General features: G+C 34.2%; 1 protein-coding gene across 1 annotated transcript in view; it reads right to left on the bottom strand.

Moving 5' to 3' along the window:
• The window catches only part of NUCB2 (nucleobindin 2), a 45,536-nt gene that overhangs the window by 17,531 nt on the left and 10,431 nt on the right, over positions 1-17,574 (bottom strand). Inside the window, exons 2-9 of the mRNA XM_001378620.5 lie at positions 14,740-14,883; positions 13,258-13,365; positions 11,575-11,701; positions 6,327-6,430; positions 4,840-5,025; positions 4,551-4,641; positions 3,646-3,704; positions 3,139-3,231 (exon numbers count right to left, since the gene is read on the bottom strand). Of these exons, the coding sequence (XP_001378657.2) occupies positions 3,139-3,231; positions 3,646-3,704; positions 4,551-4,641; positions 4,840-5,025; positions 6,327-6,430; positions 11,575-11,701; positions 13,258-13,365; positions 14,740-14,883 (912 nt within the window). The remainder of the gene's footprint in view (positions 1-3,138; positions 3,232-3,645; positions 3,705-4,550; positions 4,642-4,839; positions 5,026-6,326; positions 6,431-11,574; positions 11,702-13,257; positions 13,366-14,739; positions 14,884-17,574) is intronic.

Genomic DNA, 17,574 nt, shown 5'->3' with positions numbered 1-17,574 from the left:
ATTGGTGGCAATGCAGTGATCCTGAACAACCTGGAGGGATCTATGAGAAAGAACACTATCCACATTCAGAGGAAAAACTGTGGGAGTAGAAACACAAGAAAACTGCTTAACTATATGGGTCGAGGGGCATATGATTGGGGATGGAGACTCTAAATAAACATACTAGTGCAAACATCAGCAACATGGAAAGAAGTTCTGATCAAGGACACATGTAATACCCAGTGGGATTGCCCAGGCAACGAGAAGAGTGGGGGTAGGGGAGGGAGGGATAGAATATGATACTTGTAACCAAGGAATAATGTTCTAAATTGACTAAATAAAATTTAAAAAAAGAAAAAGAAAAATAGTTACTATCTGTAGAGTAAGATGCCAACTAAGTAAATCCCTATAAGTACTATCTTCTCCCCAAATCCTGCCCCTTCCTCTACTTTCTCTAGTATTTATTGATAGCACTATCCAACCAGTCATCCATGCTTGAAATCTTAGAAGTTTCTTCTCAGTTTGCCTTTGGGGAGCCATCATTGGCTCCTGTTTCTAAGTCTTATGGATTCCACCTTGCCAACAGTTTTAGGATTACTAACTCCCAAGTCCCTTATAACCCTCCTTAGTGGAAGTATTATAATAACCTCCCAATTTGTCTTCCTGCCTCCAGGTGATCCCCTCTCCAACTCATTCTTCACAGCTCTGGCCAAGGATCTACCTAACATATTTCTCTAATCAATGCCACATAATGGTAGACTTTGAGTCAGGAGAATCTGAGTTTGAATTTTGTCTCAGATTCTTAAAGATTATATGGTCATGGAAAACTCACTGGTTTTTGAAGCTGGATTTGAATGTAGGCCTTCTTGTCTCCAGGCTGTGTACTCCATCCACCTAGCTGCCTCAGCATTGATGGGAAGATCTTTCTAACTCTGAGGCTATTTTTTTTAAAACAATGCCTCTTTATTAAGTTAAAAGGATTGTTCTGGAGCACTATAGAAGATCTCTACAATTTATCAGTCAGCCAAAAAGCACTAAAGTGCTTATTACTACAAAATAAATAGAGTAAATTCTAATAGCTACCATTGATCAAAAAGCTTAAAAGTCTGTAGTTACTCACTACAGGCCTGTGTAACTCAGATTTTTACAAATCTAATCTATACTTCAAGCACTCAATGTGGGCCAGGAACCAATTCTATCCACCAGTGAGGAATCTTCTATAAATGCCCAGGTTCAATACCCAGATTATATTTGTAAGGTAGGTGTTATTATTATTCCCATTTTATGCATGAGGGAGTTAAGGGCAGAAAATCACTTTTGAAAGCCTCAGTATCCTTACCCATAAAATGGAAGTAATATTTGTACTATCTGCCTCACAGGATCTCTACTGCTTTGTACATCTTAAAACTCTATATAAATATGTAACCAGTCTTCTACTCAAAATCATTTAGTGACTTCTTATCACCTAAGGAAAGTATAAAGTTCTGATCCTAGCATTCTAGGTTCTCTAAAATCTGGCTCCATCCAGCATTTCCAGTCTCATGTTGCTCTTCTCCCCTTCAAATATTAGGTTTTAGACAAATCAGACTCTTCTCTGATTTTCATCCTTCTTTCTCCGTGCCTTTAGTCAAATGTCAGACATGAATAATGCTCTCTCTTTTCCTAAAAAATTCCTCAGCTAACTTTCTGCTGAAATTATTTCTTTCCTTCAGATCCCCACCCAGTTAATATCTGTTCTCTAAACCATCCCATCCTTAACGTTCATCCCTCCCTCTAGCTGAAAATGATCAATCTCAATCACACTTTACCTTGATCTCTCCTTTGTATTTAACTTAATCTACAATATATTAAATCTCTTTGAGGTCAGACTACATATTATGCCTACCATTTGTGTCCTTAGTATTAAGCATTTAACTAATACTCCAGTGATATGATGGAAAAAATACTGGATTTGGCATCAGAATACCTGAATTTACATCCTATCTCTACTATTTATTACTGGTATGAACTGAAGAAGGCCATTTCAACTCTGTGAAGCCTTAATTTCCTCCTCTATATAGCAAGAGGGCTGGGCTATATGATCTGAGAGCCCTTTCAGGGCTTATGGAGTATTAGTGATTTCTTCAATGTGAACATTCCCTCCAACACTGCCATGCCTTAAGTAGACTATTTAGTGCTATAAGAATTCATCATCTTGTAGCCAGTGTCTGGGTAGAAGAGCCTCTATATATATTTAGTCAGGATGGTCTCCAATAAAAAGACATACAACTGGCCACTTCTGACCTACTTACTTTCCAAGTTGCTAAGAGCTTCCAAAGTTTGTATTCTTTTGGCATTTATCTAATTGGAACCCAAGCTAACTCTTCATACCAAGATGAAGCATTGCATTAGGACTTCAGTGAAAGATTTGTAGATGTTAGGAATTTAACCAGTGTTGATTTGTATTAAATATCAGAAAATTTTAAAATTTGCACAAAGTAACTGAGATTTAACAACAGCAACATTCCTCTTTCCAAGTTGACATCAACTCATTAATACCACCCCTACTCATTAAGCCTGATGATTCAATCAGTTCTAACCTGACCTAAGATGATATACTATACTGCCATCCAATCTACATCTGTTGTTTTATACTTCAAATATTTCCTGATCTGTCAAAAAGGAAATAAAGTGAGTATGGCCTGACTTGTTCTTGAAGTCATTTTAGCTATTTGTGATCATTGCAATTTTTTTTAATGTCCACTATCTAGAATTTTGCTTGGGAAAAAAAAAAGCCAGACACTTAGGTCTTTAGCATGCCATCTACTTCCTCCTTTTGAAAACTGAAACGGTCATGAATTGTTGAAAAGAAAAGGTCCCACTATAGCATTTTTTTAAAAGAGACAACATTTTTGTTACCCTTAGCTTGCTTCACCAACTTTAACTCATTCTGGACATTTAATATAATTCTTATAAGACCCTGCATTACTCTTATGTTCATGTAATGTTATATTTCTAGGAAATCAAAAATCCTAGATTAAATTTGTTTCATATCCATTCATTACTCCATATTATGGTAGAATTTGTTCCAAGTTACCAAAAACTTAGAAAATTGCTATCATAAGACATTTTCATTCAATATTCATAATCACAATATAGAGACAAATTGTTCAATCATACCTCATTCATTACATGTTCCCTCATCCTAAGTCTTTCTTCTTCCATTTCTACCATGTCATCCTCTTCATTTTTAGGGTCATATACTTTCTCTAACTAAAAAGAGGTTAAAAAGATCAGTATGAAAATAGTGAAATAAGCAAAGTGAAATATGCAGAAAACAAAATGCAAAACAAATTCAATGATATAAATAAAAAGACCTCTAAAGATAAATCAACCCAATTAAAAGGGGAAAAAATGAAAGTCCTGAGAGAAGGTAAAACATACCACTCTCATGGCAAAAAGGTAAAAAAATAGCCAGGAGAGAATATAGCACTGAATATTTTTCTTTAATGTTTTTCTCTGTTATAGGAGAAAGTTGGGAAATTATTATTGTAAATAATAAAAAATTTTTAAAAAGCATATCAACAAAACATTTTTTTTAAAAGATAAGGCCCACAAAAAGAGAAAAGTAGAAGGAAAAAGAGAAAACAATGAATAGTGAATAAACTCAAAAGGTTTCATTTTTACCTCTCTGGTAAACAGGGCTTCCAATTCTTGTTCATCCAAAAAACCATCACTATTGACATCTAAGGTTTAAAAGCAACAAATGGAAAAACTGTTTTTAATAAACTAGAAAATAATTAAAAAGTCATTTTATAATGGTTTTGAAAAGGCAAGTTCTAATATTCTGTCTAAATAAGATAACTCTTCACTTTCACTTGAACCAAGTTTCTTTCTTTTATAAAGAATGAGATTCCCAGATAAGCCTGAGTCAGACACTACAATGTCCACTCATAATTAAGAACAAAATAATTCTAAATAACACATCTTTTAAAAAAAATTTTTTTAACTGAGCACATATACAGATTTCTCTTTCCAAGACACTAAGATATGACAACAGAAATATTTAGTGTTCAATGTCTTTCAAATAATTATAGCCAGGTAAATCCATAAAATTATTCTTAGTTTACACAGAAGGAAATAGAGTCAAGTTACTCAATGAATGATTTAGCATCAGACATAAAACCATAAGTTACTGACTTCCAATATTTTATGTCAAGGTTCATCAATAAAGACTATTCAATTTACTACAGAGAAAAAACTGTAAACATTTCAAAGTGACAATGATCCTCAATAAAAGGCTCTGAGTAAAATATACAAAAAGCAGCAGTGGTATCAATTAAAATAGAACTGGGACTACTAATTCATATATGAGAAACCCTGCAGAGTGCATATTGACTTAGTTTTAAAATGTAGCATTATCTGTGTTTTATTACTTTGGAATTATATTTTAATTTATATATGAAATTTAATTATATTCAGGCTGCTCTCAGGAGTGTTGCAGGTTGCACATTTGATCTATGAAATAGAAAAATTTGGTTTTCGGCTTTTGCAAAAAGAAAATATAAATATATTGACATTAAATTTATTACCATGCAATTTGAAAAATGTCTTGGGGTCAAAGTCAGTAGGATCCAGTCCATCAGTTTCCTCCCAAACCTCTTTTAGTTGGTCTTTGCTTCCCTACAAAATTGATTTTTTTAATTAATGAAAATCAGGTATCATATGTTGGTGTCTCAAGAGACTTACAATATTAAAAATCACTTAAGTATTAAGAAAAGTAACCTTTATTTCCTGGATAGCAAAACTTGACTACTTTATAAGACAGATCAAGGGTTTTCATTTAGCTAATAAGGATGTTCATAAAGTAGCAATCCTTACTGGGTGGTTGACTTTTGGATGATTTCCATGTTTCTTCTTCATTTCTTCAAATTTAGATTCTTCTTCATGCCTTTTTTCTTCATTTAATGTTTTCAAATATTCTCGTCTTTCATGCTCCTTCATCATTTCATATTTTTTAAATTCTTCATGGCGAGTTTTATCATAGTTTTCTAAATCATTTGTAGCCTAGGAAACAGTAAGATATTTTAATATTGAAAGGCTACTATTTAGAAATAAAATGGAAATTCTTAAGCAAAATTTACCTTCAAATCTTTTACAGAAAAAACTTAGTATCATGACAAAATAAAGTAAAATCTACCATTATTGTGTTGCTTCTTTAATTCTTTAATTTTATTTTTAGATATTACCCATCCTTACCATGCAATCATTAGAGGCAGTTGAAAAATAGTTCGATTACATGGAATCTCCGTGTAAATAAGGCATGTCTAAAATTCTCAAGATTGGAAACAGCTAGGTAAAACAATGAATAGAATGCCAGGTCTGAGTTCAAATCTTGGCTTTGACTATTTCCTAGCCCTTGCCACTTCTCTGCCTTAGAATTGATACTAATGCAGAAGGTAAGGGTTTAAAAATAAATGTTCAAGATGATAAAGAGCTTTAAAAGTCCAGGTCAAAACATGATTACTATTATTATAACAGCTAGTGCTATACCTTATGATTTGCAAAATGTTGTCTACATATTATTTCAATAGAATAGAATAGAAAATCCAAAGCCCAGTTCTATTATTATTCAGTGGTAGATTTCTCTCAGTCTGAGTCTGCAATTTTTGCTTATTTTAAATCCTATAAGGTTGCAGCTTCACCTTTTAAAAAAAAAATTAGAATCTTTACCTTCTATCTTAGAATCAAAATTAAGTATTGGTTCCAAGGCAGAAGAGTAGTGCTCACTTCGACAGCACATATACCAAGGCAGAAGAGTGGTAAGGGCTATGAAATTGGGATTAAGTGACTTGCCAAGGGTCACACAGCTAGGAAGTGTCTTGAGCCAAATTTGAACCCAGGACCTCCAATCTCCAGGCCTGATTTTCTATTCACTGAGCCACCTAGCTGCCCCTACTTCCATCTCCTTTTGAGAAAGTACTACATTTTTCTTCTAAGTACTAAAAACTATCATTTTAATCAACAACCAAAAACTAGTTTAGTATTGGGTTCAAGCAATGTCATTGAAAATTAATATCAGGAAATTAAATTAATAGAGAGATACAAAAGAAAACTGGGGAAGTCATACAAGGGAACCAAATGCAGGATCCACCCGATCAGAATACCTAGTTTAGTAACCCTAGTCAAGGAATTACATGTTTATATTATCAATTTGCTTATAAATAAACATTAAATTCCGTTAATGTGCAAAACAGCATAAAAACTCTCTGAAAAAAATGATGGCCGGCCTCTCTAAGCTCCCTGCCAAATAACAGCATCTTGGCAGAATGAGATAGACAAGATTTCCCTATGTATAGCATACTCACAGCCTTGATTAGCATATCCAAATCTGTTGGTTCAAACTTGTCAGGATTTTGATGATTTAGATGCTCAAACTGTTTCAAAAGAGCTTGATAATCTATGCCTGTGTCTGAAAGAAAATGAATCCAATGTTTTTTAATAGTTATTTTAAAACAGAAAACATAACCAATATTGGCTCAATAGTATAAATTTAAAACAAAGCTGTTCTAACTTCAATGCCTCCACACACAAAAACCTTGTTTCAGTACACTAACTACATTTTCTCACTTTGAGAAGAGTCAGTCTCAACATGAGGCTTTGCTGATATTTGTAGCAATCAAGCTGGTTCACTAGGCCTTTGGCAGAACAAGGGAAGTTTAGTCTTTTTGTTGTTGTTTAACCAAATTAAAAAGTAATACCTCAATTCTAGTTCTTTTAATATTTAAAAAAAAATCAGAATTATTTTGTTCTTATTTATTAGTAGATGTTGTATTGTCTGCCTTAAGCTTATCTGAAGATCTCATTCTTTGAAGATATAAGAAACCTAATTACAGTTGAAGAACAGAAAGTTGTCTCACTTAGGCTACAAGTAAATATGTCAAGTTTCTTTGTTTTTAGAAAACAAGGGAACGTTGCAAAGAACCAAATCCAAAGTCCCAGTGCTTCTTGATTTAATCTAAGGCCTCTGAAAAGTATGGTATTTTAACCATAATACTGAAGTATAGTTTCCTATCAATTTATTAATGATTGCCAACAAGATATTTGTAAGAGAAAAAAGCTGCAGGTTTTCTGATTAAGAAAAACAGGGTATATGCCTATATGCTACAAAAAAAAAGGCATATAATCAATAGCAATACAATATTGGTTTTAAAAAAAGAAATCTAAAAGTAGAAGAGAGGATTTTCTTTCCTAGAAACTGGATACATTGCTACATAGAACTGAAGGAACAGTGTTGGAACAAAATCATATCTGTCTGACATGGTTCTATTTATAAAACAAGATTTTTATTTCTTTGTATGATGCTATATTGTTATACTAGCAAAAAGAATAACTCTTTGTCAGTCAATAAATATTTACTAAGCATCTGCAATGTGCTAAGGACTAGGGATACAAAATAAATAGTCTCTGCCCCACCCCACCCCCCAGTAACTCACAATATAATGGAGGAGAAAACAAGTGTAAATCTTGAAATTTCTCAGACTTGTGAATGTTAAAAATTTCCCCATCGGGGAATTCTCAATTGAAACAATTCCCTACTGGGAACATTCCCCATTTTGACTGTGAGAACTCCCCAGGATCAGAAATGGGAGGACCTCTACTCCAAGTACTTAAGACTGCTTTAGGGGAGAAAACTCCTTGCTAAATAATGAAAGTACTTAGACCCATACTTATAATGAGGCAAGGAGTTCTTTGAGCCATGCCTATTTTTAGAATTGATACAATGGGATGCTAGGTACCTATAAAGGTTGGGCAACTTGTAAACTTGCCAGGAGCAAAGAGGTGAAAACTTATTCAGAGGTTTTCTCTTGAGGGGATTAGTGGACTCAGCTGTGTTTTCTCTGGTTCAGATTTACTGAGGGGATTAGTTGACCCAGCAGTGTTTTTCCTGATTCAAATTTACTAAAGGGATTAGTAGACCAAGCAGTGTTTTTCCTGATTCAAACTTACTAAAGGGATTAGTTGACCCAGCAGTAATGGGCTGTCCTTTAGAAAAGGTCTACAGTGATTGGTAGATGGAAGAACTTAGGGGAGGTGACATAGGAGAAAACCCCCTATATAAGAAAAAGCAGAATCTCTTGAAAATCAATCATTTTGGAGAAATCTCTTATGAGGATCTCTTGAGGAGATCTCTTGAGAGAGGCTCTGGAGAAGGGAAGCTCGACAATCTCTAAGGAGGTCTCACTGGAGCTCCTCTGAGGGGACTCTGTCCCTCTGGAGGCTCTTGAGAGAGGCCCTTTGAAACAGTCTCTGGCTGGAAGGCTCTTTGAGGAGGACTCTGGCTGGAACTCTCTCTGGTGAACTCTCTCAGCTGAGATGGAGCTGGCCTGGTGTCACTAGAATCCTTGCTTAGACAGACCTTGTGGTGAATGATAAAAGACTGACTGACTGATCTCTCTCTTAAGACTCAGGTCTAGGCCATGTTGGCTTAAGGGCCTTCATACTTATACTTTTTTCTCTCTCTCTTTCTTTGATTACTCATTGTATTATTAATTAAAATCTCTATAAAACCCAGTTGATTTGGATATATTCATAATTGGGAATATATTCCCTGGCGACCACCTTATATTTGATTTAAAACCAAGACACTGTAATGAAACATATTTTCTGCGGTCAAATTTACTCACCCACTCTTATATCTCTCACAATTTATATCATCAACCATTTTAATTATTACAGGTTATGGCATCCTACTCTTTAAAATATAACAGTTTATGGTCTCCAACTATTTTAAATGTTACACAAGCAAACAAATAACAAAGTAAACTATTCAGGATACGCAGAAAATAAGTAACAAAGGAAAGGCACTAGAATTAAGAGTTGGGAAAGGCCTCTCTGTAGACAGTGGAATTTTAGTTGGGATAATCAAGGGAATCCAGTGAGTGGAGTTAAGGAGAAAGAGTATTCCAGGCATAAAAGAGAGCCAAAGAAAATGCCCAGAGCCAAGAGATGAATTGTCTTATTTATGGAACAGGAGACTACTGTCATTGGATCAGTGTAAGAGAAGAAGACTGGAAAGGTAGAAGGGAGTAGATTTTTACCAAACAAGATTTTATATGATCTAGGAAGTCAATAGGAAATTACTGGGGAGTTTATTGCTTGGGAGGAGGTGGGATTAACCTGAGCCGGACATAAGCTTTGGGAAAATCACTTTAGTGGCTGAATGAAGGATGACTGAGAATGGAGAGAGGCAGGAGACCCACCAGCAGCAGGCTATACAGCAGCCCAAGTATTAAGATGAGAAGGACATGTACCACGGTACCAAGGAATCAGAAGAATGGGGTCAACTGGAAAGATGTCCCAAAGGTGAAATCTACCCTAGGAACCTATTAGATATGGAGTGCAAGAAATAGTGAGGAGGTGAGGCTTTGAGCCTGAAAGATGCTATTACATTCCTAACTTTAAAAAAAAAATTATAAAAACTCTTTTTTTGGTTAGGAGCAGGGTAACAGTTTAGGAAGAAAGATATCTGAGATCAGTTTCAACATGTTTTGTTTAAGATAAGTGTTCTCTTAAAAGAGATTTGGTTATCAAATAGTTTGTTCAAAATCTAAAAAGCCAAAATAATCTTCAATTCAAAGAGTAAACCAGATGTGCTGACACTGTATTTCTTAATCTTCACTTGTCAATCACTGCCAAAGCAGCTCAAACACTTTTTCCATAAGATCATACCATACATTTATATTAAAGTGTTACTACTTTATTTAAATTTTATTTGCATAAAATTTATTTTAATTAAATTCTTAGCGAGTTGTGAACATGTCAATAGTGGGGTTTGTTTGGGGTTTTCTTACAGTTAAATTTTATTCTTTACGTCAGTCATATCCTAATTGATATACTTCCTTTCCCTCCTGAACCCTCTCTTATGTTAATGGAAATTACAAGCCAAATTACCTCTACAAGGTGCCACTAGGGGACTCAGTAGATAGTCAGGCTTGGAGACAGGAGGTCCTGGGTTCAAATTTGACCTTATACATCCTAGCTGTGTGACTGTAAGCAAGTCCCTTAACCTCAATTGCCAAGCCCTTACTTAATCTTGATTTTAAGACAGACAGTAAGGGTTTAAAAACATAATTACCTTAATAAAACTGCATTGGATAATATATCACATCTGCAACATTTGGTACCCACTACTGAATACCACTCTCCTGAATCTTACAATCTGTTCTCTAAGACCAAGATTGGTCACTAATATTCATTTCAGTTACCTGTATTTTTAGGGTTCCTTTCCTTTACGATACAGTAATTACAGTATATACTGTTTTTCATTATATACTGGTTATATTTATACTCGAGCATTTTAGCTTCAGTTGTTTCCAGTGTCTTTACTTCCCTTTCAAACATATGGATTTCTTTCCTATTTAAAAATAGTCTAAATTGACTTTTTCTCCCAACTAACCAAGTACAACATATATTGTCTAGGGTCATATGTGAGAATACCACAAAAGTACATCAGCACTAGAAAAATATGTATGACGCATGAATAACAGTAACGATTCGTATGTTTTGACATTAAATTTTAAAATATTATAGTTTATTTAACTATATGGTGTTTAAATAGCTATACTGATATATTCTAAACCATTCATATGATACATTATGTTACTTAATGGATATTATAATAAATGTTATTAGTTAAAACAAAGCTTTACTCAAGTTCTAATTGGATACTTCATCATGGGGAGGAAGTAACTTGGGGTTCTCCCCAGTTATGACAGATCTTATCATCTATGGTGCAAGGTCAAGTTGGATCAGTACAGAAAGGGTCATCACCAAAGTTCCACAAGCATGTGGAACTCTTTGGACCACAGCAACTCATAAATAGCATACCCTAAAGCCTGCAGGAATTGCAGCCCATATCTGTTCTGGAATGCCTGCCCCAAGGCAGTCACAAATCTTTTGAGGGAATACTATAGAGTATAGAGCTAGAAGGTCATTTGGAAATCTAGTCCAAATCCTTCATTATACAGAGAAGGTAGATCTGAAAAATAAAAGAATTTAGTTACATAAATGTGTAGACTACAAGAATAAGAGTTGAATTCAAAGAGTGTCTTATTAAAGTAAGATTAAAAATATGAACTTCTGGAGTGTAAAATCTAAAGCACTAAGTTTCTTACTTTTAACAAAATAGTCAAAAACAAGTCTCCAGTAATTTTTGGTGATGAAAAAGGATGCTATTTAGAGAACAAATGGGGATTCCAACCAACACCATGGACTTGAATTAGCTGAAATGCTTATCCATTTCAATTATTAATTTAACTTGTACAAAAGGAAAAAAAAAATCAAGTGAAAAATTTGAAATTATTCTTAATTTTCCATCAATCAGAAGGTAGCATAACAGTGCAAATGTCACATACTAGCCTGGGCTAGAGAGCTTTGGAGGTCCTTTCCAACTGAGATTTCTCTGATTTTGCAAACCAAATCAGTGCTTGAACAAAATCTGGCATAGCATTGAGTGTTCCAATATACCAGATAAAGCCCTATAATTAACCAATTGTGAACAGATATTTTATCAACCAAATGCTAATTTTTCCTGACTTCTTATTTGGTGCTTACCTTGAATGGAATCCAATTTAGCTTTAATCAGCATTCTTAATCTTGCCACTTCCTGTCTCTTCAGTTCATCAAGTTTTGTTCTGACATGGTGACTTACTAAATCAAGCTCTTTGCTCAGTTTGCCATTCTATTAACAAAATCAAGAAGTTAAACTATAGCAGTCACAGCCCAAACAGATAAAAAAGTCAGATCATCATATCAAATTATTTGCAAATAATTGTGACAAACTTTGATATCTTTAACAATTTGAATACTTGGAACTATTACTTTCAGATATTAACTTAGTAAAAACTATAATCAGCCAACAAACTATTGAATTCAAAATAGGCAAAAATTAATTTAAAAAAGAGAATCAAGTACATGCCTTAGCTCTTTACTGGTTTCCTGAGGCATTATTTAAAGTAAATAACTTCAAAATTCAAATAAATTTTTTTTTTATTTTCTTTGAGTGCTTTTCTTTCTTTTTTTAAAAACCCTTACCTTCTTTCTTAGAATCAATACTAAGTATTGGTTCCAAGGTAGAAGAGTGGTAGATCTAGGAAATTGGAGTTAAGTGACTTGCCCTTGTCTAAGACCAGATTTGAATGTAGGACATCCCATCAATACCTGGCTCTCTATCCACTTGGCTACCTACCCCCAGAAACACTTATAACAAATTTTCATTAAACATAATGGAAAAGGTTAATTTATACATCTAAGATTAAGACACACACATACTTTTGGCTTTGTCAAAAAGGTAGTCCTTCATATCCCCTTTCAATTTTGTCTCTTTGCTTCTCCCTTCATATAATCTCAAAAATTTTTTTGTCAAAAAATTTTATCATATACAATTAAAACAGTTTTCTAATGTCTTTCCATGGCACTTGATCCCATCTTAACTCTCATTAGGGAAAAAATTAATGCTTAAAAAAACTCTTCAAAGAAAAATTGTTCAATATTAAGGACCAAATTGTCTGCTCTGCCAATTAACTATTTTGGGAAGTGGAGGCAGAAAAGAGAATCAGGAGACGTGTACTTTGTAGTCAAATAGCTTGGGATCTTGACATAAATATGGAAAGATAGAATTAATCTAGTACGGTTTCCCAAAACAGGTAAATTATAAGTTAAGTCTTGAAAGAAGTGATAAACATGAATGAATTGGTAGAGAGAAGATGCATCCCTAATAAAGTACGCTGTGTAGGGAAAGACACCTGAGCAAAGATCTATACAATAGATTGGTTTCGATCAAAGGCAGGAGTCATCCTGAACAAAATATGAAGACACTATTTAGTTAAGGGTGGGCCACACAGTGAAAGAGCACCAGGCCAGGAGTCAGGAGGACCTGAGTTCAAAGGTGGCCTCAGCTACTTCCTAGCTGTGTGACCTTGAGCAAATCACTTAACCCCAACTGCCAAGCCACTCTTCTGCCTTAAAAATTATATTTGGATCCATTCTTAGGTAGAAGGTTTTTTTTTTAAATGCTTGTCAACTTTACTATCATACATTTTCAAAGACTAGAATCTTATACAACAGATTCTTCCTACAAATGAAATAGATCTGGTCAAGAACTTCCTAAAGTTGGTAAATTTTATCCACTATAATGTGTTAATCATCTGTGATGACTTATTTTACTGAAAAACATTTGAAAATGAATACTGAAAAAATATTAAAAATAAATTCAGTTCTAGAAATATTTATGCTTACCTTGATTTCTTCTATATCTGCATTTTGGAGTTTTTCTCTGAAATGTTGGTCTGTTTCTAGCACATCAATCACTTGCTTGAGATATTCATCGTAATATAGTCCAGTATCCTTCAAATTAACAAAAAAAATACAGGTTCATTCCCAACCTTTTCTTTGAAATGTCAAAGGTTTAAAATATTAATTTATAAATTCTCTTTAGGGAGCTACATCATACTTTTAAAAGGTTGTATCTTAGTTGGTTAAGTTAAAGCCACCAAATTAAAACAAGATGTAATGTGCTAACTCATTATAGCTACTAAATTTCAGGAAACCCCAGCCTACTATTATTATATAGTATACTGACATAAACATGAGAAGAAAATGATTTGGCATTTGCTGATTTAGAGCTGGTACCTCAAGAATAACCTAGTTCAACCCTCATTTTAAAGATGAGTAAATAAACGGAGTTTAAATGACTTGTCCAAGATCACATGGATAAGTGGAAGAGCTAGAATTAGAACCCAAGTCCTCTTAAAATCAAAGCCAATACCCTTTCCACTGCATAGAAATAGTTGGCCATATTGACTAAAATAATTCAGACTTACAAGCCAATAAAAATGTAACATACTAACTGGAAAAACTACATCCCAAATGTTATCTGTGACTAGCAAAGTAAGAGATTTGAAGTTTGTCTCTTTAGGATAGCTCCAACTATAATAAGGCAGTACCTCTAAATCATGTTTGCTATGCTTTAACAAAGCATATATTTTAACTTTTAAGGTTAAAATTTTTTTAAACCATCCCTTAAATTCAGGACCAGTTTGTATCTTTAGTACAGTGGCAGTTGAGATTCAGGAACAGCTACAGTTCCTGAATCATAGAACTTCCAACAGCCTGCTGCTTACACAGCTGCAAAAGAAGCTAACACAGCTGCTAATAGTATAATGTGCACCAGAGGGGAGGTGACTTCCTCCCATCTGTAAACTCCTAAAGCAGCAGGCTCAGGAAGGTTCTCCTGCCCTTTGGCAACAGTAACCAAGTACAGCAGAAGATGAGGGCCAATACAAAGAAAGAAAGATCAGGCTGTTAGCCTATGTACCCAATTGTACCCAAACATGGAGAGTTGATCTCCATGTTATAGAAAGAAAATGATAAAGATTGTAACCACTGAAACATACTTGTTGCCCTCTCCCTATCTGGTTGCCACCATTTCAGTGGATGAAAATCTAAATAATAGGAACCATGAAACAACTCCTATACTACCTGCTCTCAATAAACCTGAAATAATAAATATTAAACATCTGTTAAGCATTCTATACATTGGTGTGCTCTTAACCCAAACCAGAGATAATAGAGGAAAATTTTTCAACATTTGCTCAGGAATGATCACTAAATTCAAAAATGATATTTAATAAATTGAGAATATTAGTAATGAATGCAAGAAGTTCAATTTTTTCGGGGTTAACTTATGATTGAAATTGTAATAGAATCCATTTCACTTACTGGAGGTTCTATTTTTTCTCCTTCCACGTCAGGAGTATCTTTTACTTTTGTCTTGTCTATGTCTATAGGCACAGCTTCAAAACCAGTTAGGAGACATGAAACTAAAAAAAAATAACACTGCAGTTCTATGCTTCTCCACCACATCTGAAACAGAATAAATTATAATAATATTCCAACATGTCATACTTCATTTCATATGTTGTAAGATCTTTAAACTGCACCAATAATAGCTATAATTGAAGAACTTGAATAAAATTTTTAATTGGCATAAATTTTAAATTTTTTTATTAATCATTAATTTTTACATCATTTTCATTTCCATTATCCCTCTTCCCACTGCTGCCCAGTTAGTCTCTGTAACAAAAGGAAAAAAAGTTCAACAAAATTATCAAAAAAAATCCAACGTTTTATACAATATTCAACATCATAGTACCTTACCCTCTGCAAAAGGATTTTCTCTTCTCAAAGGCCAAACTGTCAAAATAATTACCAAATTTTCAGTTTTAAAAAATATTATCCTTCACATTTGCTCTGGGGAAGTTGATGTGTGTATTGTTTTGCTGGTTCTGTTTATTCTAGTCTGAATCAATTCACATATCTTTACAAGCGTCTTTGAATCCTTTATTTTCATCAATTTTCATTCCATTGCATTCATATACCACAATGTAAAAAATGGATTTGAACTCTGGACTTCAATCCCCACAAGCCCTTGCTCCACTTCCCCAAAATTCTTTGTAATCTCACTGAATTCTCAGGTGGGCCAAGATCGAGAAGGGATTTAAACTGATTGCAAAGGCTTTTGTGGTCTTTTGGACTTCTGTTTTGGAGCAAATGAGACTCTTCCATGATGTGAGATTATCTCGTCTAGGCCTCTCTGGCCTAGGCACATGTTTCTTATCCTGTATTTTCTTTAATCCTTAATCTTTGATAAACCTCATAAAAATATAATACTCCTTACAGAGAGAAACTAATTTCTACCTGCCTCAGTCTCCCCTAAATTTAATCTTTACAACAATTTCCTTATCCATTTGCTACTAAATGGGCATCTACTTTGTTTCCAGTTATTTTCTAATGTAAAAAAAAAAGTGCTGCAACTAATAATTTGGTGCATTTAGGACCCCAATTTCTTAGATGTCCTTGAGCTAAATATAGACAAAGTAAACTTAAACATGGTAAATCAATACATATATAATAGACTAAAACCATGAGAGTACGGTTTTCCAAATAAAGATACCTAAAGCAAAAAAACTATACAAATCACAAACTTACAAAGTGTTCTCCTACCTTACACATTACATGTGGTTCTTAAAAAAACCCTCATAAGGCAAATTCTTATAATTTAAAAGTGTATTTGCCATTACTTTCAAAGGATCACATTTTTATTTGTTCCTGGGCCCCTAAATTTGGAACAATGAATTCCACTGAAATGGAGTGATTTTAATAGTTAATATTAGTTATCATAACAATCTAACACAGTTGGACAAAATGTTTATTGATATTATAAAACATTAGTAACTGAAGATAATTTCAATTCAAGCTACTCAACTTTTCTTAGAGAACTGCAAAATGAAATCAACCCTCATAATTGTGAAGAAATACCTCATAAGCCAAAGTAGGAATGTTTAATGAAACTCTTTGGGTGGTTTTTTTAACCTTCACTTTCTGTCTTGGAATCAATACTAATTATCAGTTCCAAGACCAAGAGTGGTAAGGGCTAGGCTGCTGGGGTTAACCAACTTGCTCAATCACCCAACTGAGAAGTATCTGAGGGCAATTTGAACCCAGGACTTCCCATCTTTACATGTGGCCCTCTATTCATTAGGCCACTAAGCTGCCAGTAATGAAACGCTCTGAAAGGTGAATTCTTACAACTCAAATGGGCTCTATGACTATAGTCATACAGTCGTGGGAAATAACTCTGTCACAAAGCTTTATGCTACCCACCATATGTAAAAGGGACCAAGATGCCATATATACCAAGGCTTTTTGCCAACCAATCCTATGCTACCATTCCTAGAGTAACTATTCTTACGCAAGTATGATGGTGTAGAATAGTGGGGTCAAATTCAAATAGAAAGGGATTACTGCCTGCCACATATTGACTTAGAAAGTCACAAATTAACATTATCTAGGGTGTACTATTTTTATTTAAGCATTTCCCAATTATATTTTAATTCTGTTCACTCCAGAATTTACAGGGAATCTGACACCTCTGGTGTGCACACCAAATCACCAAATTTCCAAATCCTCTACGTGCTACCATCTCATAAATGCTTTTGCTAATTCCTCTTATTGGGTTCAACAGCAATCAAGGAATATTTTCTGAAATAACAAACTCCCACATATACAGAAACTCTAATTAGATCTAAGACTAACCTAGTTTATAAAAATTCTTTTCCCATAAATTTTCTCTCATTTCAGTCTCAAGACTCCAGTTTTATTAGCTTATTAAAAACATCAAAATCACTGGTTAGATAACTTGTAACAGTAACTAGCAAATGATGGGAGTCAAGAAAGATAAATGCCATGAAAAGATTTACAGCCACAGTCTCAAAATTCAGTTTCATTAGCTTAGAAAAACTCAGTATCACTGGTTAGATAACTTTTTAACAGTTAGTAACAACAAATGGGGGGAGAGGTGGCAGGAAAGATAAATGCTTCTACATTGAATCAGCCATGAAAAGATCCCACACAGCCACAGTACCTTTCACTAGCTGCTGACTCTCCTCTGACATGGAAACCATAGTCCAACAATTCAGTTCTCACAGAACTCTCACAAAAATGACTCTTGGGGGCAACTGGGTAGCTCAGTGAATTGAGAGCCAGGCCTAGAGA

The sequence above is a fragment of the Monodelphis domestica genome, chromosome 6 (assembly GCF_027887165.1).
Source record: "Monodelphis domestica isolate mMonDom1 chromosome 6, mMonDom1.pri, whole genome shotgun sequence".
In the NCBI taxonomy this organism is placed as follows: Eukaryota; Metazoa; Chordata; class Mammalia; order Didelphimorphia; family Didelphidae; genus Monodelphis; species Monodelphis domestica.
Note: the sequence above shows the minus strand (reverse complement) of the source record. Positions and strands in the feature narration are given on the sequence as shown.